Source organism: Rhinatrema bivittatum, chromosome 6 (assembly GCF_901001135.1).
Source record: "Rhinatrema bivittatum chromosome 6, aRhiBiv1.1, whole genome shotgun sequence".
Classification (NCBI taxonomy): domain Eukaryota; kingdom Metazoa; phylum Chordata; class Amphibia; order Gymnophiona; family Rhinatrematidae; genus Rhinatrema; species Rhinatrema bivittatum.
In genome coordinates this window covers 209,774,003-209,796,996 of record NC_042620.1, presented here as the reverse complement: position 1 = coordinate 209,796,996, position 22,994 = coordinate 209,774,003, and the positions used below count along the sequence as shown (strand labels likewise).

Here is a 22,994-nt window from a genome sequence, read left to right as displayed (position 1 = left end):
GTCAAAGAAAAAAAAAGTAAAAACAAAAGATCTGGAAAAACCACAGTTTAAACCTGAGATTTTGGCAATTTTATCAAAACATCGGTGATATTACATCACTAGCTTCCAGAATACTTACTTGTGGTGTTATATTAAGTTTTGCCTTTAAAATAAGATAAAAATATTTTTAAAAAAGAAAATGTTAATATACTAAAAGAGAAGTAATCATGTAAGTAGTTTAACTTAAATAGCATAAATATAATGTATTTACATTATTTTCCAAACATAAATCATTTAGGTAATATAATAGTATAACCAATTAAAAAAACTGTGCAACCAACAAAATTAAAAACATCCAACACCAAAAATATGAGGATTGTTTAAATCCTCACTGATTACTGACCATATAAAAATTATTAAAATATTTTTAAAATGTTCTATTGTATCTATTCTTTTATGTAAAGAACTGGGTTGAAAAAAAGTTTTAAGACTATCAAGAGTCATCAGTTACACAGGCACTTCACATGTAAACAATCTACAACTGAAAATAGTTTGGCACAAACTTAGGCAATTGTGAAATTAAAAAAAAAAATGAAAAGAAATGAAAAATAAAACAAAGTCCAAAGAAAAACTTTTTTTTGTTTCGCATAGTTACTATACATATAGATTCAACTAAATACCAACAATTTTTAAGTGTATAAATTACAGTTTAGAGTGCAATAAATAATCCAGAACTCATTAGTTGAAATTAGTTAAATGTGTTTACATATGATCACACATTCAAATGTTCTTCATTACATTATAGTTTTTGGATATCTGTAAACTTTCTCAAATGACCAAAAGGAACACCTTCCAGTGAGGTTTTTGAAAGAAAAAGTTTTAGGATGTCAATTTTCAAACTTAAAAAAATTAGGCTTATAAATTTAAGTGGTATGATGAAGTACTTGGCTTCCACTGGGAATGGAATTTGGGTACGAACAATATAAATGAAATGTAGTTGTCAGCTTGTTAGTTTGACCTCCAAAGTTCAAGACATCTCTGCATCCTGGCAGAATCTATAAATACTCAAACGTTTTCACTGAAGATTGAGATGTTTGTGATCTTATTGTGATGTAGATGCTGGGTTCCAAAAAGCTGTTCTGAGGCTATTATTTTAAACTGAAGACAGCTGAGATGCTTTAGATGTAGGTAATTCTAGAAGAGCCTGAACTGTAACACCAACCTTCACTAGACCTCTTTCTTCCAAAATATGATGAGGCAAGCAAAGCCTATCCTGGAAAACAAAACCAAAAAGATGTTACGTCCTGTATTACTTTATTTGAATCAGGTACTGCTTGCAACAGTTATTTTCATTATAATCTAAGAATGGATGGTCTAATTAGGAAAACTTGACTTTGGCTCCAAAGTCATTGCAAGCATAACAAAATCTAATTCAATGAGTATAACTTCAAAAATATTAATCTGCTAGTATAAGTTAGACAGAGATGTACAGTAAATATTTTAAATTTCCTCAATAAATATTTTAAATTTCCTCAATGGCAATTTCTGAACTTTAACAAAATTTGAAAGCTCCTGAAAACTATAACTACTGAAAATATATACTGTATGTATGAACTAGTTAAAAGATAGGAAACAGACAGAAGGAATGAATGGTCAGTTTTCTCAATAAAGGAAGGTAAATAGTGGAGTGCGCCAGGGATCTGTTCTGAGATTTGTGCTTTTTAACATATCTACAAATGATCTGGAAAAGAGAACAATGAGTGAGATGATCAAATTTGCGGATGATAGAAAATTATTCTAAAATGTTAAATCAAAAGTGGATAGTGAAAAATTGCAAACTGGGCACCCAAATTGCAGATGAAATTTAATGTGGACAAAAACAAAGTAATACACATATGGGCAGATTTTCAAAGGCTATGCGGTGTAACATATGTGTGTAACCTGAGGAAATCTGCCCCTAGCACGTGCCGAGCCTATTTGCATAGGCTTCCGCAGCACGCGCAAGCTCCGGGACGCGAGTATGTCCCGGGGCTTGCAAAAAAGGGCAGGATCGGGGGCATGTTCGCGGGCGTGGCGCGTTCTGGGGGCGGTCCGGGGGTGCAGCCTGTGTCGGGGGCCTGCACACCAGCAGACATTCGGCGCGCGCAAGTTACGACTGCCCGGAGGTAGGCGTAACTGTCCTGGATAAAGGTTAGGAGGGGGGATTTAGGTAGAGCTGGGGGGGGGTGGGTTAGATAGGGAAGTGGAGGGGAAAGTTGTGGGGGAGGCAGAAGGAAAGTCCCTCCAAGGCCACTCCAATTTCGAGATCGGCCTCGGAGGGAAGGGGCAAGGCACCGCGCAGGGCCTCGTGCACGCAAGGTGCACAAATGTGCATACCCTTGCGCACCGACCCCGGATTTTGAAAGATATGCGCGGCTACGTGCGTATCTATTGAAATCCGGTGTCTTTTGTTTGCGCCTGTGCGCGAACAAAAGTACGCGCTCGCGCTTTTTTTTTTTAAATGTACCCCATAGAGAAAAATAATCCAAACTGTAGTTGTACAAAGTTAGGTTCTACATTTGGAGTCACAACCTAAGAAACCAGATCTAGACATCTTTGTAGACCATATTTTGTAAACTAACGCTCGGTGTGAGGTGGTGATGAGAAGAGCAAACAGAATGTTAGGAATTATTATTAGGAATATAATGGAGAATAAAAACAGAAAATATCCTAATACCCTCTGTATTGCTCCATAATGGGACCACACCTAGAGTACTGTGTGCAATTCTGGTTGCTGCATATCAAAAAATATATAGTGGAACTAGAAAAAATACAGAAAAGGGTGATCAAAATGATAAAGGAAATGGAATGGTTCCCCTATGAAGAAAGGCTAAAGAGGTTAGGGCTCTCTAACAAGGGGAAGAGATGGTTGAGGAGAGATTATGATAGAGGTCGATAAAATCATGAGTGGAGTAGAATTGATAAATACAAATTGATTTACTCTTTCAAAAAATACAAAGGGAGATACTCCATGAGTTACTAAGTAGCACATTTAAAACTAATTGTGGAAAATATTTCTCACTCAATACATAGTTAAGCTCTGGAATTTATTGCCAGAGGACACGATAAAGGCAATAAATATAGCTGGATTTAAAATAGGTTTGGACAAGTTCCTGAAGGAAAAGTTCATAATTAACCAAGTAGACTTGTAGAAAGCCTCTGCTTTCCCTGGGCATGATCATGGAATCTATCTACTATTTGGATCCTGAGAAGTACTTGTGACCTGGATTGGCCACTTTTGGAAACAGAATACTTGGCTCGTTGGATCCTTGGTCTGACCCAGTATGGCAGTTCTTAGCTTTCTTGATGTAGGCACAATATAGCCACAAATCTGACGTATGCCAAGAACCATTTTCTCTGAGCCAAACTAATATGGAAGACTGAAGCAAGGACTTTGGAGTTTCAATTCAATCTTAAGACTCTGAAAATGCAGACATTACAGAAAAGATTGTAAACCTTGTTCAATGAGGCCCCCGCGGGAAATATCTATCTTTTGGCCTATTTGAAGTCAGAACTCCACATGGATTGAACACTAATTATCTTTAAGCATTCCTAAGTCCAAGCAATCACATATTCCAAGATGAACTCTTCACTTCTCAAATCAAAAAAGGAGCATCCTCCAATCTACAGTGAAGTTTGGTCTTCACCAATTTTTATGTACTCTTCCCTGTTCACATGCTATAAAACAGAACCCAGGAACAAGACAGCAAAGGAGCTCCATTATCATCAGCAGGGCCATTAACATCAGCAGATTCTGCCATCATCCTGGGGCCCAGCCAACGAAAGAACATGCCTTAGAGATTAACATTGTCACCTCTGGTACTCAAAAGATCTCTGCCAGCAGACAAACGCTGACAAGAGATCCCTGTTCTGAAATTACTGAGCTGAAGATTCCCATATAGAAACTGCATCTCTGTCGTAACTCCTGTGATCAGCCTACAGACAGCTAATTCTGAAATTCCTATACCTGATTCTGTATTCCTGTCCAGCACTGAGGCTTCTTACACAGAGGGAGAGAGACTGTATCCTGCTTCAATCACTGTCAGTATGATAAGAAAACAGACTAACACAATAGTGCTGGTGGTAATTAGCTAGTAGGATTTGCATATTGGTGAAATCTGTGCATGTTTACAACTGATATATCAGTTGCCATAACTTAGAAACTGTAAAAGTCCAAACATTCAAGGGTATGTACATTTTTGAACAGGACCATTTTATTATTTCCTTACTGCTAAGGGTTGTTTAATGATTAAAACTATTATGCATAACAGAATAGCACAATTTAAAAATAACAGAAGTATTTTGTTTGATCAATTATGTTTTCTTCAAATGCTACATATCTTATAATTTCTGCTAGGGGTATGTAAACTTATGAACACAACTGTATACATTTGCACAATACCTAATCAATTATGTTTAATTGACAAAAACCCATTAACCAAAAATTATTGGATCTTGACAAAGCAATGTATCTGAAGCTGGACCAGAAAATAAATAAAAACTAAGATAGACATTCTTGGGTTGTAGTTTTTCTCCCAAATTGATCAATCATAAATAATCTCTAGGGAGATGTATGCGTGGCCATTGGGAGACCCAAAAACAATTCAAGATATAGCAACGAAACTAAGTTACTAGACACAAATGCTGTGTTGAATATCCAGTTATAATCTATTTCTATTACTTATTCACTGCATGAGCTAGACCAAGTTGCCTGGCATCTCTAAACTATCTTTGTTCTTTTCTAATTCTTGTGGCAAAGACTTAACGTTATCGCATCTTGAAATAAGTATCAAGCACATCAGATATACTTTATTTAGCAGGTATTTAGAACATTACCTTCCATGCATTCTATCTGTATTCTTAGTAGGTGGTGATATCTTTAAACACCAACAAAATAAGCTGCTTTATGCTAGGAACTTTTGAAACTACAAAGATCCCTTCCCTTTAACATTGTGAAAATACATTTCTTCCACACAAAAATCTGCAAACTTGGCTTTTATCATAAAATTAGTATTAGTTGTCTAAGTCTCTGTATAATTGGCAAAGAGATAAAAAAAAAATGTATAGTAGTGAATATATGCAACCTGGAACTTCAGACATTTCATTTGTCCAGGATCCCCACCCCAATTAGTTCTCTAGTTTAGTACACCTTCAGAATGTTTTGTTCATGATCAATGATTTCATAAGCAAAATGTATACTGAAGGAAAAAACGCTACTATAGATCTGAAGGCTCCCAGAGGTGATGAAAAAGGGTATATACACTGAAATAATCATTTATAGGCAGGAATCAGATTAGTTTGGTTTTTTTTTTTTTTGGTTTTTTTTAACAATGAAATACGATTCTGCTATATGGTGTATATAGGATTCTGATTTTTTTGTACGTTTGCTATATTTATATAATATTTTGCATATATCTTGTTCAGTATTATCATGTACAAGACTGGAAATGTACCTCAAGAAAGCACTACATTTTTAATTGATTAAAATATGGTCAATAGATAAAGCAGAGGAAAGCACAAACCTATGTACAGCATTATCTAGGCTTGACGTGAAAATCCCCCCAAAACAAAACAAAAAAAACAATTTAGGGTATTCTATTCAATTCATCAATTTCCTCTCCTTCCCTTGTCATTACCCCTTCCAGATTCCCTGCCCATATCTCCATTCATCTTTTACTCTCTTTTCATGCCATTTTTTCTTTTATATCTTTTTTCTAGCACCATTCTCTCAAAATAAATTTTGTCCTTTCTGTAAACTATTAACTTCCTTTTATCTTTCCCCATTATCTTCTCCCTCTCTCCACATTCTTCTTTTGTTCATTTCCCTAACCTCTCTTCTTGTGTTCTTCTCTCCTCTCTCATGTTTAACCTCCATTGGGCCATGATAAACACAGTGCTTCTAAATCCAACAGCTCCTCCAAGTTCTCATTATGGTTCTTTTCTAAACAGGAAGCAGTTAGGGGAAGGAGAAGAGATTTGAGAACCAGAAAGGCGTGCTCAGTGTGTCCCTGCATTACCAGTTACAAACAATGAACCTGCTGCAGCCCAATAAAGATGAATTGGAGCATAAATGATCCTGCATCAGCTGTGGAGCCTTTCTATGGCAGCTAGTGAGAGAAAATGTACAAGTCTCATCCATCTCTCCTCCTCTCATGGGTTAAAGTTGGTCAAAGGGTGAAAGACTGGTATATACTTTGAGCTATGAAGTAATCTCTTTTTAGCTACTGAAAGCATACTTTATGGAAAACTTCTCTCATGGAATAGATTTCTTGGGCAGAACTGCATAACATTTGCTCATTAGCTTTGAAAGTAAAGATCATTGAAAATTTCTGTCTTGCACTCATGGAATAGATTTTGAAGGATCAAGTATAAATAACTGGGGCTGATAGAAGGGGAAGATCAAGATTACAGATGATTGCAGTATCATCTGGAGTGGACAGGCACATAAGATTAGATCATTTCAGTATGATACAGTGGAAAGCCTATTATGATCTAGTTAGCATGACTAAGCTATGTAGGGATATAATCCCATTACAACTGCTTGCTGGAAATCTATGGAAGGGCTGTATAGAAAGTAGTCTGCTGATATTATTAGCTGTTGATTTTTTGAACCTACATCTATATCTTCCTGGATCCAAAAACTGGCTTTTAAAATAATCTGGTTCTAAGACAAAGATGGGAAACTGATGCATACTATAATATAAAAACTTTTGTTTTATAGTTATGTTTATTCCTCCTAAAAGGCTTTCTATGCAATGATATTGAATTATCAGATTATATGAGTGTCAATAGCATTTATTTATATATTAAATTTATGAATTTCATAACTTTGAGATCACTATGCAATTTACAAAATAAAAAAGAGAAATAAAATTACAACTTACTAACATAATTTACAAACAAATCCATAGTACATAATCCAAACCTATTGCAATAAAGCAGCATAGAACAAAAACAATATATTATAAAACAAAATTAACAGCTAAAATCAAGAAAAAACAGGCTTTTAAAAGTTTTTGGAATCTAGCAAGCTCTGTCGATCTAAGCACCACAAGGAGAATGTTCATAAGTTTAGGACCTGCAATAGAAAAGTCTGGATGTTTCTTGATCTCTAATCTCACTACTCTAGCTTCAGGAACAGCAAGAGAACTGAACTGAGAAGAACGCAAAGGCCTTAGCTGAACATACTGACTCATGCTTTTTTGACAGACATAACAACTGCCCTACTGGGTCAGACTGAGGGCCCTTCAAGACCAAGTATCCTGATGCCAACAGTGGACAATCCAGATCACAGATACCGGACAGATGTGGGGAATCACAAATATAGGCCTAGTTTGTTTCTCTTCTTCCAACCACAAACAATGAATCTGTTGCAGCCTGCTTCATGAAGGGCCATTTCACAGTAGGCTTTAAATATCAACACCAACCATTTAACAGGGAACCAGTGAAGTTTTTTCATCAGAAAAGGCACAGAATCCCTCATTTTAAAACCTAGCTACAGTGTTCTAAATCAATTAAAGGCATTTAAACTGTTTCTACGGTAATTACAAAAAACACTATAATAGTCATTTCTAGTTATAAAACTGAATTACTATCCTCAAATCTTTAGGGGACAGATATAGTCTCATATGCCATATAATCCACAAATGAATAGAAGCAGACTTTACCATTGATGAAATATGAATTTGCAAAGATAAGTCTGAATCATGTCACACCCCCAAATTGTGCAATGCTGAGCTCAATATAAGATCATGGTAATTCTCCAACTCAGACTGAACCCCCCTCTAATAATAACTTGGTGGTCTTAATTTTATGCTTCAGGCTGTTAAGTCTGGTGCTATATTCTGATATTTTTAAAAAACAATCATTAAAGAATAGCAGTTCATCCTTAATTTGAGATTTTATTGGAAACAATTTGAATACTGTCAGCAAGATATATTAAGGCCCAACAACTTCAATAACCTATTCAAAGGAATAATAAAAATTGGAAAAGGGTATGAAATTGAACTTTGAGGGACCACATAAGGGGCCAGCTAAAGAGAACAATATCTCATACTCAAGGAAATCATCAGTTGTCTATTCTGCAAATACGAGAAAAACCATGGGAGCAATGTACCTCTTATTCCCAACACCTTCAACTGACTGATCACAACACATGGCCAACCATATCAAAGGCAATGGAAAAGTCTAATAGAACCAATATCGCCCTTCTTCTGCCATCCAAGATACTATGAAGAATGTCTAACAAAGAGGATAGTACTGTTTCTGTACTAAAATATTCTTGAAAGCCAGACAGATAAGTATCAAGACAATTTATAGAAGATAAAAATAATTTAACTGTGATACAACTACCTTTGCTAAAGTAAAGACTAGAAAGAGGAAGATAATTATCTTCATCTAATGAGTCCAAACCCTCTCTTTTCAGGAGGGCGTTCACCACTGCTCTCAAACAATTTAGGAAAAATTCCCTCCTCTCTCCAATAACGATCCATCTACCCTTTAAAAAAGCCCAGAAGGGCAAACATCCAATTGAGCATAAGCTTAATCCTACCTAAAACTAACTTCAGAGATTTATTTATAAAGCAAAATTGCTTTCCTTGTAATAGGTGTTATCCCAGGACAGCAGGATATAGTCCTCACATATGGGTGACGTCACTGTTTCTAGAAACTTTTGACTGGCATACTAAGCCCACTGAGCATGCCCAGCATGCCATGATCCCTCGAGCCACAGGGGTCTCCCTTCAGTCTCGTGTGTAGCAATAAGTGTTAGCAAAAATAAAATAATAAAACGTATCGGACCCAACTCCGCGGGGTGGCGGGTGGGTTTCGTGAGGACTATATCCTGCTGTCCTGGGATAACACCTATTACAAGGTAAGCAATTTTGCTTTATCCCAGGACAAGCAGGATGCTAATCCTAACATATGGGTGATTAGCAAGCTATAGGCTGAATCATTTTGTAGTGGACCAACAGGGAAGTATTGTTGGAAAAATTGAGGCAGCCTGAAATCACAGCAGGTTGGATGTAGAAGGAGTTGGGATTATACTGGAAACAAGTTCTTTAAGACAGATTGTCCGTAGGCTGAATCTTGTCGTCCTTCTTTGTCCAAACAGTAATGAGCTGCAAAGGTGTGAAGAGAACTCCATGTTGCAGCTTTACATATGGCAGCTATTGGCACTGAACAATAGTGTGCTACTGAGGTTGACATTGCTCTTACTGAATGTGCCTTTACTTGCCCTTGGAGAGGAAGGCCTGCTTTTTCATAGCAGAACTCTATACAATCTGCTAGCCAGTTGGAGAGAGTTTGTTTGCTCACTGCTTTACCTGGTTTGTTTAGATCAAAAGAAACAGAGTTGAGTGGATTTCCTATGGACTAAAGTGCAGTCCAGGTAATATGCAAGTGCACGGTTACAGTCCAAGGTGTGCAAAGCCCTCTCACCTTGGTGAGAGTGAGGCCTTGGGAAGAAACGTGGGCAAAACTATGGACTGATTCAAATGGAATTCCATAACTACCTTGGGAAGGAATTTTGGATGTGTACAGAGTACCACTCGGTCATGCAGGAATTTTGTATAGGGTGAGTATGTGACAAGTGCTTGTAACTCACTAACCCTTCTAGCCAATGTAATGGCTATTAAGAAGATAGTCTTCCATGTGAGAAATTTAACATTGCAGGAATCCATGGGTTCAAAAGGAGAACGCATGAGTCTTATTAATACCACATTAAGGTCCCATTCTGTGGCTGGTGGCCATATTGGGGGTTTTAGGTGAAGCAAACCTCTCATAAATCTACTGACAAGAGGTTGCCCGGATACTGGTGTATCTCCTATTGTATGATGGTAAACTGAGAATACACTTAAGTGTACTCTTACTGACGAGGTCTGGAGACCAGAGTCTGAAAGGTGCCATAGATAGTCTAATAAAGAGGTTGTGGGGCAGCAAAAAGTGTCTATACCTTTTTGTGTGCACCATATGGTAAATCTTTTCCACTTCGAAATATAGTTTTTGTGTGTGGAAGGCTTACGGGAAGCTACAAGCACTTGAGAAACATTAGTTTAAAGATTAAGTGGTTGCAAGATTAAGCTTTCAACATCCAGGCTGTCAGAGATAGGGATTGAAGTTTGGGATGGCGCAACCTGCCCTGATCCTGAGTTATAAGAGTGGGATGTATTCCCAGCTGAATTGGTTCTGTGATCGAGAGGTCGAGAAGTATGGGAAACCACATTTGTCGAGGCCAATACGGGGCTATGAGTATCCTTGACCCCTTGTCCTGTTGTAGCTTCACTAGAGTTTTGGTTATTAGCGGTATCGGGGGATACGTGTATAGAAGACCTGAGTTCCAAGGGCAAGCAAAGGCGTCCTTGGCTGACTGGTGTTTCTGTTTGTGCAGAGAGCAGAATTTGTCCACTTTGTGATTCAGCTCAGATGCAAAGAGGTCTATTGTTGGTTGACCCCACAGTTGAAATAACTTGGTCGCTACTAATGGATCTAGAGACCATTCGTGAGGTTGGAACTGGCGACTGAGGCGATCTGCAACTACGTTGTGAATGCCCACCAGATAAGTGGCCTGGAGAAATATGGAGTGTGTCAGGGCCCAGTCCCAAATCTGTGCGGCTTCTTGACAAAGGAGATACGAGCCCATACCTCCTAGTTTGTTCAAGTACCACATGGCAACTGTGTTGTCCGTTTGCACAAGTACAGATTTGTGTGAAAGGCAGTCCTTGAACGCATGCAGAGCATAACGTATAGCTCGAAGTTCCAGGAAATTTATTTGAAAAGTTGCTTTGAGTGTCGTCCAAGTACCTTGGGTTTGGAGATTGTTTATGTGAGCTCCCTAACTTAAGGTGGATGCATCTGTAGTTAAAGTTATCTGTGGAATTGGTTGTTGAAAGGGTAGGCCCTTACACAAGTTGTCCTTGTTTACCCACCATAGGAGAGATGAACGTAGCTGGTGGGTTATTTGAACTGGAGATGACAGTGGTTGGATGGCTTGTATCCACTGTGATTGTAATGTCCATTGGGTTATTCTCATGGCTAATCTGGCCATAGGAGTGACATGAATTGTGGAGGCCATGTGGCCTAGCAGAATTAGAAACTGATGAGCTGTGGCCTGTTTCTGCAAATGTAGTGAGTTTGCTAATGAGGAAATTGTTTCCACCCGGTCCTCGGGTAAGAAGGCTCTTGATAGTATGGTGTTTAATTCTGCTCCTATGAATTGCAGTAGACAAGACGGAATGAGGTGGGATTTTTGGTAATTGATGAGAAAACCCATCGAGTGGAGCAGATTGATTGTGAGCCTGAGAGAGGCAAGAGCTCCTTGTTGAGACTGACTTCTGATGAGCCAGTCGTCCAGATAGGGAAAAACGTGTACACTTTCCTTGTATAAGTATGCTGCTACTACTGCTAGGCATTTCGTGAAAACTCTGGGTGCTGAGGATAGTCCGAATGGTAGAACCAGATATTGGAAATGCTGATGACCCACCAGGAAATGCAGGAACTTGCGATGAGGAGGGAATATTAGAATGTGAGCGTAAGCGTCTTGTAGATCCAGCGAACAGAGCCAGTCTCCTGCTTGAAGAAGGGGAAGCATGGTGCCTAAGGAGACCATTCTGAATTTCTCTTTTCATAGAAATTTGTTGAGATTTCTAAGGTCTGGTATGGGGCATAGGCCTCCTGTTTTCTTTGGAATGAGGAAATAACGGGAGTAGAATCCTCTGCCTTGCTGAGGCTGGGGAACTGGTTCCACGGCCCTGGCTCTCAGAAGGGTGGATAATTCTGCTTGCAGAAGAGTGATATGGTCGTTGTTTATCCAAAGAGACTTTGGTGGAGAGTCTTTTGGAATTGATAGGAAATTGAGTTGGTAGCCCCATGATATAATGGTGAGTACCCATTGATCTGTTGTTATCCTTGACCAATGGTTGTAATAGGAAACTTGACCTCCTACTGGTATGGTTGGGGTTGTTGAGTTGGCTGCTGTTCTCTGGCTTTGTCTCAAAAACCTGCAGCTGGATCTGTCTGTGGTGGCGGTTGAGGCCTAGCGGTTCTAGGGCTGGGATGGGATCTTTGTTGTGGTCGGGAAGATCTGCCCCGAGGTACTGGTGGATAGTACCTCCGCGGCCTGTAGTATGGCTTCCTTGTATCTTTTCATGGCTGACGGCGTGACACTGTGGAAGAGTCTTGTGGGACAGCAGATAATTGACGCAGTGTCTCTGTATGTTCTTTAAGTTGGGCTACTGCTTCCTGAACTTTTGATCCAAAAAGGTTGTCGCCCACACAAGGTAAATCTACCAACTTGTCTTGGACCTCAGGCCTAAGGTCAGAGGCTTTAAGCCAGGCCCAACGGCGTGACTGATCCAGGTAGCTGCCACTCTTGAGGAAGTTTCGAAACTGTCGTATGCAGCATGAACCTCATGTTTTCCTGCTTCTAATCCTTTATGGATAATTGCATTAGCTGAGTCCTGATATTGCTGAGGCAGGGATTCAGTGAGTTGTTGCATTTGTTTCCAGAGATTTCTCTGGTATTGCATCATGTAAAGTAGGTAAGACACAATCCTGGAATTAAGCATTGATCCTTGGAAGACTTTTCTTCCTAGAGTGTCCAGGAATCTGTGTTCTTTCCCTGGCGAAGTAGATGAATGAGGTTGTACTCTTTTAGATTTTTTCTGAGCCAACTCAACCACTACTGATTGGTGTGGTAGTTGTGCTCTTTGATAGCCAGGGATGTGCTGTACTAGATATGTAGTGTCCATCCTTCTATTTACTGGTGGAACTGAACATGGATGTTCCCACAATCTATGTTGTAGCTCTACCAGGACCTCATGAATAGGCATAGCTAGAACTTCCTTAGGGGGATCTACAAATTGTAGATCCTCTAAGGTTTGCTGTCTCATATCCTCTTCAGACACTAATTTAAAAGGAATAGTGTCTGCCATGTCTTTTATAAAAGTGGTGAAGGATAAGTCCTCTGGGGGTGACTTCTTTCTTCCTTCAGGAGGAGATGGTTCAGACATAAAACTTTCTGACGAGGAATCAGTGTTTCTATCCTCCCAGGAGTCATGTGATGTTTGCTTGGAAGGAGAAGTAGGAGAAGGCCTCGGTGGCATCGATGGTGTAACTGGTCTGGACAGTCCTGAAGGTCCTGGTTGAGGTTCATAGAGTGGGGACATACCAGAAGTAACTCCCATACCTGCTGGTTTAGTAGGGACAGGCTGTATAGCACCGATGAGGCCATCGAGTTTTGTCATTAGTGGTTGTAAAATCGATATATCTGGTTGTATTGGAGTCCCTGGTAGCGGTACAGGCACTGGCATTGGGGACGGCATTGGAAACGGTGATGTCTTGGTGATGGCATTGGCGCTGGTCCAGGCATCGGTGATGGCACAGGCATAGACAATGGTGTCTGCTTCGGTGAGAGCACCAGCATCGGAGGAGTCATCGGTGTTGATGGATGTAAGTCCTGAAGCGCTTCTCACACTACCTGGCGGATGAATCCGCTTAGTTCCTCCGCTATAGCTGATGTAGTTAGAGCAGCTATAGGTGGTGGCAGTGAAGGTGTCATCAAATCTACCATAGGGCCCTGTGGTGGCTCGATGCCTGGCACCTCTAGAGGTGGGGAACGCCTTGGGGTAGCAGGCCTCGGTGACTCTTGTGGACGAGATCTTTTGGCTATTGGTTGTTCTGGTGATAACAGGGCCTCCGGAATTGAAGTGTGCCGATGCCGATGTTTTAAATGATGTTCGGTGGCTTTTTCAAGCCCGGACATTGATTTTGTCTATGCCGCAGATGGGGTCGGTGACAACCGGTCTCCCGAGTCCTCCACTCGACCTTTTCGGATAACTAAGCGTTTCGACGCTCTGGCCAGAGACGAATTAGTCGACGTGAAGGCATTAACTGGATGTGGAAAAGATGTTCCATCTTTTCCTAACGTGCCTTTCTTCCTTTGGCGGTCATTTCCATGCATTTTGGACAGGAAAAAACATCATGGGATTGCCCTAAACATAAGACATACTCAAGGTGTGGATCAGTAATCGACATAGTTTGATTACATTTAGGGCGTTTTTTAAATCCCGTGTCCATAATAACCAAGACAGCCGTTGATGGCTTTCTGACCAAAAAATTTTTAACTCAAATCGAGTCGGAAGAAAGAATTTAACTCACCAGGCTCCTTCTCCGTGATGCTAACTGCAGCGCGGAAAAACGAAGACTGAAGGGAGACCCCTGTGGCTCGAGGGATCATGGCATGCTGGGCATGCTCAGTGGGCTTAGTATGCCAGTCAAAAGTTTCTAGAAACTTTGACAGAAAGTTTTCCATATGTCCTGCTTGTCCTGGGATAAAATTTATAGCCCAATCCACAAATTTCAATAGGTTACAATAAATGGTGAATCAAAAGGCTGAAATTTCTCTCATGTGGCCATCATAGCAATATCTTCTGAAATCTTTCCATTGGATGCATCAGAAAGCTTGGCTATATCCATTTCATCCCTAATCTTCAAAACTTTATGCCCAAATGTGAAGCAACAACATTACAAAGAACGAGCAAAATATCTGCAATAGAGGAAGATTTAACAGAAGAGATCAAATATAACTGCACAAAAGTGCTCTCTAGGTCTATTGCTAGCCGTGTCTAGCTTCTGAAGGATCCTTAGCAGTGTCCACATATTACAATGAGCAAACTTTATACACACATTTCTTAGAGAAGGATTTGGTCTTCTATCAGGTATGTACTAGTCTCCTAACCTCACATTTCATAGATCAAAGCTCAGATAAGCACCACGGGACTAGATTTTTCCCTTTGACTAGAAGCTTATTTTTCCTGGGTGTGATTCTAAGACCAACATAATCATCTTTTCCCAAAGAGAGGAGAACATAAAAGCATCTTTACCTTGATATTCTTCAGGCATTGGATCAAAATACTCATTAAATTCATTAATTGTAGGGAAATTAGTGAACTGATAGACCACCATCTCTTGATTTTTAACCAGCAATAAAATCATCAAAGGTAAAAGGAATTCAATCAAAAATGATCCATCCATGACTTAGGAGACAATATGTCATTAATGGCTCACTTAGAAGTAGACTGATATAAAAGATTAAATCTGGGATATGATCTTTAAAGTGTGTAGAACTAATTAACTGTTTAAATCCTTCTGAGAAAAACAATTTTGAGTCCTCTTTTACAACCTGAATATTGAAATCCCCAAAGACAATTATATCAGAAAAGTCAAAGGAGACTTCTGCAATCAGTGAGTGTTCAACCTGTGCAAATTCCTTATTGGGTACTCAATAAACATACTCTTAAAGGGGAGTTAATTCTAACAAGTAGGAAAACAATCAACTGAAAACATACCTTGCCTTCCTCAGTCTTGGTGCAGATTCACAAACATAACCATCTAGGCAGAGTTGATTACAAACATCCAATTCTTTTACCCAGTATTCAATTATTCCCAAAAAATCTACATTATCAATGATTAAATCCAAAATTATTGTACTTTATTCCTTAGAGTGAACATTAATTAGTGAACTATGAATAGCTTTAGCCAGAGAACCATTTAGCATTGATCTATATCTGTTAGATACCACTTTCCTTTTAACAGATGTGAAGATTATTATGGCTTATAAACTGGTTAAATAAATGCAGCTTAAATTTCCTATAAGCCTTGTGATGAATTACCACAGAAATATTAGACTGTGTTTGTATTATAATGTAAGAAGGGATGGTCTAATTATATTCTGCTAGATATAAGATAATGGCTTTCCACTATAATGACCAAAACCCACTGAAATTAGAATAGCATTCTACTCCATGCCCCTAGAAGAATATAATGCCAACAGCGCTATTAAAAAGTTATTACTAGCTGTTCTACCCTTTATAAATCCAGTTTGGTCCTGAGACACCAGCACCTGAATCATACAATTTAGTATGGAAGCCAAAATTGCAGCCAAACTTTTTGTCTTGGTTTAATAATGATATTGGCTGATAGGCCTCAGGGTACCTCAAAAATCCTTTCCTGGTTTAGGTAGCAATACCACTGTTCAAACATGGCCTTGAGGGGGGCAAGAGTCAGTTTGCCCAAAATTTTATAAAATTCCAGCTCCAAGTCATCTGGATCCAGTGTTTTTGTTAGTTTAAGCTGTTTGGTAGCAAAATTTATTTAATTTTCATGGATAGGTACCTCAAGATCATTCCACTGAGCTTCACTCAACTGAGGAAGACAAATCCCCAAAGAAAAAGGCTGTCTCAGGTGTTCAGAAGGATCACCCACTGAATACAAATTCTTATAATATTTTCCAAAGGCCTCTAATATCGATGTAGTAGTTGTGCAAGATTGAGAATTGTATACTAGACATGTTATTAGACCTTTTGCCTTGGAGCTAGATTTTACCAATCGTGCGAGCAATTTTTCCAATTTATTCCTCCATTAATATAATTTATATTTTTAACAAGTCAAATTCTGTTGTGCTTTAATTGTCAACATTGAATCCAATTCTCTTCTTACCCACAACAGGCTTTCTCTAGAGCAGTGGTTCTCAACCGGTGTGTCGCAACACACCAGTGTGTCGCCAAGATCATGCAGGTGTGTCGCCACACTTCCCGGTCCCTTGCTGACCCAGCTGCTCCCCGGTCCTCCTCCGCCCAGGCTTAAAATGCTGTCAGCCCGGGTGGAGCGTGGCAGAACAGCTGGAGTTAGCGGCACCGGCATGGTCTCTTCTTCCCGGCCCCCCCCCCCCCGCGGCCGGAAGAGGAAGTGGTAAGCATCGGGTGCGTGCGCGGGAAGAAGAGACCATGCTAGTGTAGTCAGCGTCGGCCCGAAGAACAGAAGAGAGGCACGGTTTGAAGAATGTGCAGCGCGGCTCAGAGGAAAATGAAGAAGAACATCAACCCCCGCGGCCGATGGGACTCCTTGCTCCGCAAGGGCTGAAAATGGAGGAGGCTGCTGCTGCCGCTAGTTCCAGGAGGATGGGGGGAGGGAGAGAGAGTGAATGAGCACGCAAGCATGTGTGTTTGAGATCCTGTGAGAGTGAGATAGCATGTATGTGTGTGATTGAGAGCCTGTATATGTGAAAGAGAGTATGTCTGTGACTGAGAACCTGCCTGTGAGAGAGAGCATGAATGTAAGTTTATGATTGGGAACCTGTATGTGTAAGTTTGTGATTGAAAACCTGTTTGTGTGAAAGAGTATGTGTGTATGATTGAGATCCTTTGTGTGTGAGAGAGATCATGAATATGTATGATTAAGAGCCTGTGTGTATAAGTAAGAGAGAGAGTACGTGTGTCTGTGTGTGACTGAGAGCTGGTTTAGGTGAGAGAGCATGTGAGTATGCGATTGAGAGTCTGTGTGTGAGAGAAAAAGATAGCATGTATGTGTGTGATTGAAAGCCTGTGTGTGTAAGCGTGAAAAGATAGACAGCATGTGTGTAAATGTGTAATTAAGAGCCTACAAGTGAGAGAAAAAGCATGTGTATATGTGAGTGACAGAGCATGTGTGTATAGGTGTGAAATTGAGAGCCAGTGTGAGAGAGCGCGCTGGTATGTGACAGAGAGAGGAAAAAGTTCCAAGCAAACCACCCCCTCCTCCTGCTAATTCAACAATCTCAGGACACCTGGATATCAAACATTTTCAGGTATGCAGAGCAAAAAACATTTTTGTATCCTTATTTTTCATTACTGGGTCTTTGTGTCTGCTATTTTGAAATATTTTATTGGTATCTAGAAATTTTTTATATGAGTTTTTAATTATTGGATATTCCACTCATCAGCTGTTTCGAAATCTGTTCTTTTTGTTAGTATGGTTTTACTGCTACTGATTTTATATTTCTTGATTTGTTTTATAAGGATGGGTGGTTTCTTTTTTCCTTTATTACACTGCATACAGAGACTCTGGCTTGTTGCAGTTTCCAATTCAGTTTTTTCTGTATGCTTCTAGTTATGCGTTTTGGTCTCTTTATTCTTTGTTAGGTGAGGATCAGCACATGTGTACGTTAGTTGTACAGTTTATAACCCAACTAGATAGAGATACAGTACTGAAGTTGCATGTTAAACATCAGAAGAGTAATTTCTATGGTCAGTCTATAAGGATCTTTCCGGACATAGTTCGTTCCACTCAATTAAGACGTAAGAATTTTATAACAATGCGATCTGAAGTGCTATCACAAGGAGCACAATTCTATTTAAGATACCCCTGTAAATGTTTAGTTAAACATGGTGATAATAGATATGTTTTCACTCAGCCGGAACAACTAAGAACATATTTAGACACACACTCTTAATAAGCTATGCAATATGGGAAAAGTTATTTTTTGATATGGGATGGAATAAGTAATAAGTGTATATAAATTAGTAAATTTCTATTATGGGATGCTCCTAATTTCTGTTGAACCCAGATTTTCAACCTTTTCTTCACTCAATTTCCTAAGTACAGGATGATAATAAGTAAGGTAATAAATGTTTCTATGATATAAATCTATGTATAAGATTGATGTAACTTATTCATCTATTTTATGTATAAATTGAATAATGCAATAAAAATAAAAAAAAAATAAAAAAGGTCCTTATATGTGAATAAATGGACCTTTGTCCATTGTGAGCAACACATTTTAAAAACTGCAAATTATGTGCGTATATGTGCATGTACAAGTTTAAAAAAATATATAAGGGAAGTGTCAGGAGGCGGGGCCAAAATTTATACATGAAAATCCGTATTTTAAATCCAGTAGCCAGAGTGTGTGGTGAGTTATTAGCCACGCATGTTTACATCTGCGCTTGATGAGGTGTCTGTATAAATATTTGTTTAGGCTTAAAATGATTGGGTGAGGGGTCTGGATCAACTGCAGGCTGAAGAACCAGATGGGTCTGGATGACCTCTAGAAGGACTGGGCAAATTGGTGGCCTAATTAGTAAAACTGGGAATGTCCTTCATGTGAGCATGTTTTATAATCTACTTACCTGCACATATTAAAGCTGATAAAGGCCTAAGTAAGATATGCGAAATACCTGTGCTTGAGTAACTGCTTAAAATTAAGAGCACACATGCACGCAGTAGGTATATTTTAAATCAGATGCGCTCACTATTAAAAATTCCAGCATCTGTGCACTTGTACACTTATATGCGCATGTATGGGGGCCCACACACACTTTTTAAAGTTACCATCCCTGTTTTTTCACAATCTGTAATCACTGAAATCTGATATAGCCCTTATAGCATGACAGGGTTTTAAAACTTCAGTTGATTTAGAAATTATGATTTTATTTAGATAGGAGGGTATTTAGAATGGTTATACAAATGGTGACATAGAAACTGGACTATTGTGCACAGGCCTCCTCGACTCAAGTGGTCCAGAAACAGCTGCTGGAACAAAATAAAAAATAAAAAAAAAAAATTATCAAGATTTGCAAATTTATACAAAAGAAAACCTTTGCACAGAAATTCAAAAGATTAACATTGATAGTGTTTCATAGTTATATCATTCACATTACAATTCAAACAGAACAAAATATGAGTCTTAATCCTATCCTGTACCTCTTCTTACGTAGGTAAAATGGAGAGGAAAGAAATTAAGGAGAATATTAGGAAATCAAATAACACATTAGAATAAAACTGCCTAGATCTTCAGGTATTTTAAATTATAGAACCCCACCTATATCATGCAGGTTGTTGCACCCGAGCTTCAAGAAAAGCCTATAGTTGTTTCGGGCTAAAAAATATATTTGTATTCCCAGAAAGTTTTATAATGCATTTACAGGGATACCTTAAAACATAGGTACCACCTAATGCCAAAACCTCTGAGCGCATGGCAATAAATCTTTTCCTGCGCATTTGCGTGGATTTTGCTAAATCCGGAAAAATCCAGACTTGACCACCCAAGAATAAAGACTTAATATTCTTAAAATAATTCTTCAATAATTAACCCAACATAATTTTCGGAGAAAAAGGTTACAAACCCTGTCATACTATAAGGGCTATATCAGATTTCAGTGATTACAGATTGTGAAAAAACAGGGACGGTAACTTCCATATTAGGTGCTACAACCCAAGAAAGAGATCTAGGCGTCATAGTGAATAACACATTGAAATCGTCGGTTCAGTGTGCTGTGGCAGTCAAAAAAGCAAACAGAATGTTGGGAATTATTAGAAAGGGAATGGTGAATAAAACGGAAAATGTCATAATGCCTCTGTATCGCTCCATGGTGAGACCGCCCTCTTGAATACTGTGTACAATTCTGGTCGCCGCATCTCAAAAAAGATATAATTGCGATGGAGAAGGTACAGAGAAGGGCTACCAAAATAAGGGAAATGGTCTTTCCCTCTTTTAGTTTTTCCTCCCCTATGAGGAAAGACTAAAGAGGTTAGGACTTTTCAGCATGGAGAAGAGACGGCTGAGGGGGGATATGATAGAGATGTTTAAAATTATGAGAGGTCAAGAACGGGTAGATGTGAATCGGTTATTTACTCTTTCGGATAGTAGAAAGACTAGGGGGCACTCCATGAAGTTAGCATGGGGCACATTTAAAACTAATTGGAGAAAGTTATCTTTTACCCAACGCACAATTAAACTCTGGAATTTGTTGCCAGAGGATGTGGTTAGTGCAGTTAGTATAGCTGTGTTTAAAAAAGGATTGGATAAGTTCTTGGAGGAGAAGTCCATTACCTTCTATTAATTAAGTTGACTTAGAAAATAGCCACTGCTCTTTCTAGCAACAGTAACAATGTGGAACTCTGGACTCAAGAAATTCTGAGATGAAGTAATTCTTAGCAATGGTCAAGGCACGGAGAAGGCAGGCGAGGTAGCAATGGTCAAGGCACAGAGAAGGCAGGTGTGGTCAGGCGTAGCAGAGGTCAGACTTGGAGAAGGCAGGCGAGGTCAGGCGTGGAAGAGGTCAGAACCAGGTAGTTGATCCAGTACACAGACGAGACGAACACAAGGAACAGGAACCAGGAATCATAGGAACAAGACAAGTGCAAGGCTACTAGAACAGTTAATATAGCTGTGTTTAAAAAAGGATTGGATAAGTTCTTGGAGGAGAAGTCCATTACCTGCTATTTCACTCAGAGGCTAAATTTAGCCACTCAAAAAGTGTGATACGAGATTCTTGGAGGAAAGTCCATTACCTGCTATTAATTAAGTTGACTTAGAAAATAGCCACTGCTATTACTAGCAATGGTAAGATGGAATAGACTTAATTTTTGGGTACTTGCCAGGTTCTTATGGCCTGGATTGGCCACTGTTGGAAACAGGATGCTGGGCTTGATGGACCCTTGATCTGACCCAGTATGGCATTTTCTTATGTTCTTAACAAAACAGACCTCTCAATTACTTCAACCCCAGAAGTTTCAAGAAAATTGGACAGATTAGACATATCTATCCCTAGATTAGGCAATATAGAGGTGCTTTTTTGAGGTAGGAAGAATATTTTTTTTAATGAAGGAAATTTATCTGGGGCGATTTAAGGATCTCAATCATATAAGTTTTAAAAGTTTGAAACGGTAGCTCTCCCATCACTTTTGGGAAATTGAGAACACTTAAATCTTGCAATTTTTTTACCTCTTTGATTACCTTCTCCATAGCGTTCGTTTGATCCAATTTCTCTTGGTTGTGGTCTAGTTCAAATTTATCCATTCGTCTTGTAACTGTCTCCAGTCTGAAGGCTTGTTCATCAAGCTTCGTCGCATTCCCTGCAACCGAATCCCAAAGGGGTTCGAGTGTTACCACCGCTGGTTTCACAATTCTCCTCGGAGAATTGTGCCAAACTGTTGCCCTTCTCCGGCATCTCTGCCGCTCGATGTTACCGAGAAACTGAGTGCCTCTTCCTCCAAACCTCTCTCTGGGGACTCAGCAAGGACTTGGTTGACTCCTCCCTCTGCTCCGTTGCCAACGGCGCCTCCCGTCTGAACCCGCTCGATAATTTCTCCCATCGGCGTCTCAGCTACCGCTGCCCCGGTTAGTGGAGAAGCCTGCAGCGGTATCCTGGGATCCGGAGGCGTCAGGGATAATTCCCCCGGTGAGTAAAGGGCTCCTTTCCCCTCCACTCCAATGGGGCTAGATGTCCTTGATCCTGAGATTTGGGTCGCATATTGGGATATTAACCGCTGCCCTTCAAGGTTCTCCAAAACGGGAGGAAAAACTCGGATCTTCCCCTTTCTTTTATGAGGCATTTCTCAGTAGAAAACAGCGATTTGAAGAGGCACAAAAACGAAGCAGCTCAACATGAGACCTCTCTGGCAGCCTTCTTGTTTCCTCTCTCCATGGAACAATTTTTATTTGTAACGAAAAGGCGTTCCATTTGGCCCTTTGCAGCACACACTGCACTTGCTACCTATTTGGTTGCATCTTCAATTTAAAATTCTCTGTCCTGTTTTTTTGTTGGGTTTTTTTTTTTTTTTTTTTTGAGTATTGAGATCTGATGGCCCTGGTTATTTGAGGGAAAAGCTGAATTGGTATGGATTGGAGTGCTTGGTGAGATCTAGCTAGTGGGCACTGTTGGAGATCCCCTCCTTTAAAAAAAAGTAAGGTGGATAAATCTTCAGTCTTATGCTTTTTCAGTGGTAGGGCCTACATTATGGAACAGATTGGGGTGGATTTTAAAAGGCCCGCGTGCGCCTATTTTGCATAGGCCGCCGGCGCGCGTAAAGCCCCAGGATGCACATAAGTCCCGGGGCTTTCGAAAAAGGGAGGGAGGGGGCGTGTCCGGGGGCGTGGTCGAGGCCTCCGGAGCAGCCCCCGGGACCGGAGGACGGAGTGGGGCTGCTGGCCGACAGGCGTAACTTTGCCGACAAAGGTAGGGGGGGTTTAGATAGGGCCGGGGGGGGGGTGGGTTAGGTAGGGGAAGGGAGGGGAAGGTGGGGGGGAGGGCGAAGAAAAGTTCCCTCCGAGGCCGCTCCGATTTCGGAGCGGCCTCGGAGGGAACAGGCAGGCCGCGCTGGGCTCGGCGCGCGCAGGTTGCACAAATGTGCACCCCCTTGCGCGCGCCGACCCCGGATTT

General features: G+C 40.0%; 1 protein-coding gene across 3 annotated transcripts in view; it reads right to left on the bottom strand.

Annotated features, from left to right (window-relative positions):
* LRCH2 (leucine rich repeats and calponin homology domain containing 2) overlaps window positions 1–22,994 on the bottom strand; it is a 395,406-nt gene that overhangs the window by 3,462 nt on the left and 368,950 nt on the right. For 2 of the 3 annotated variants that reach the window (XR_003857457.1, XR_003857458.1), the window contains one exon: window positions 1,202–1,252. Coding sequence is in view for 1 of the 3 variants with exons in the window: in XM_029606513.1 (XP_029462373.1) it covers window positions 1,133–1,252 (120 nt within the window). In the remaining 2 variants the exon portion in view is untranslated. Of the gene's footprint in view, window positions 1–56; window positions 1,253–22,994 lie in introns of those variants that run through there. The other variant, XM_029606513.1, reaches the window with a different exon arrangement.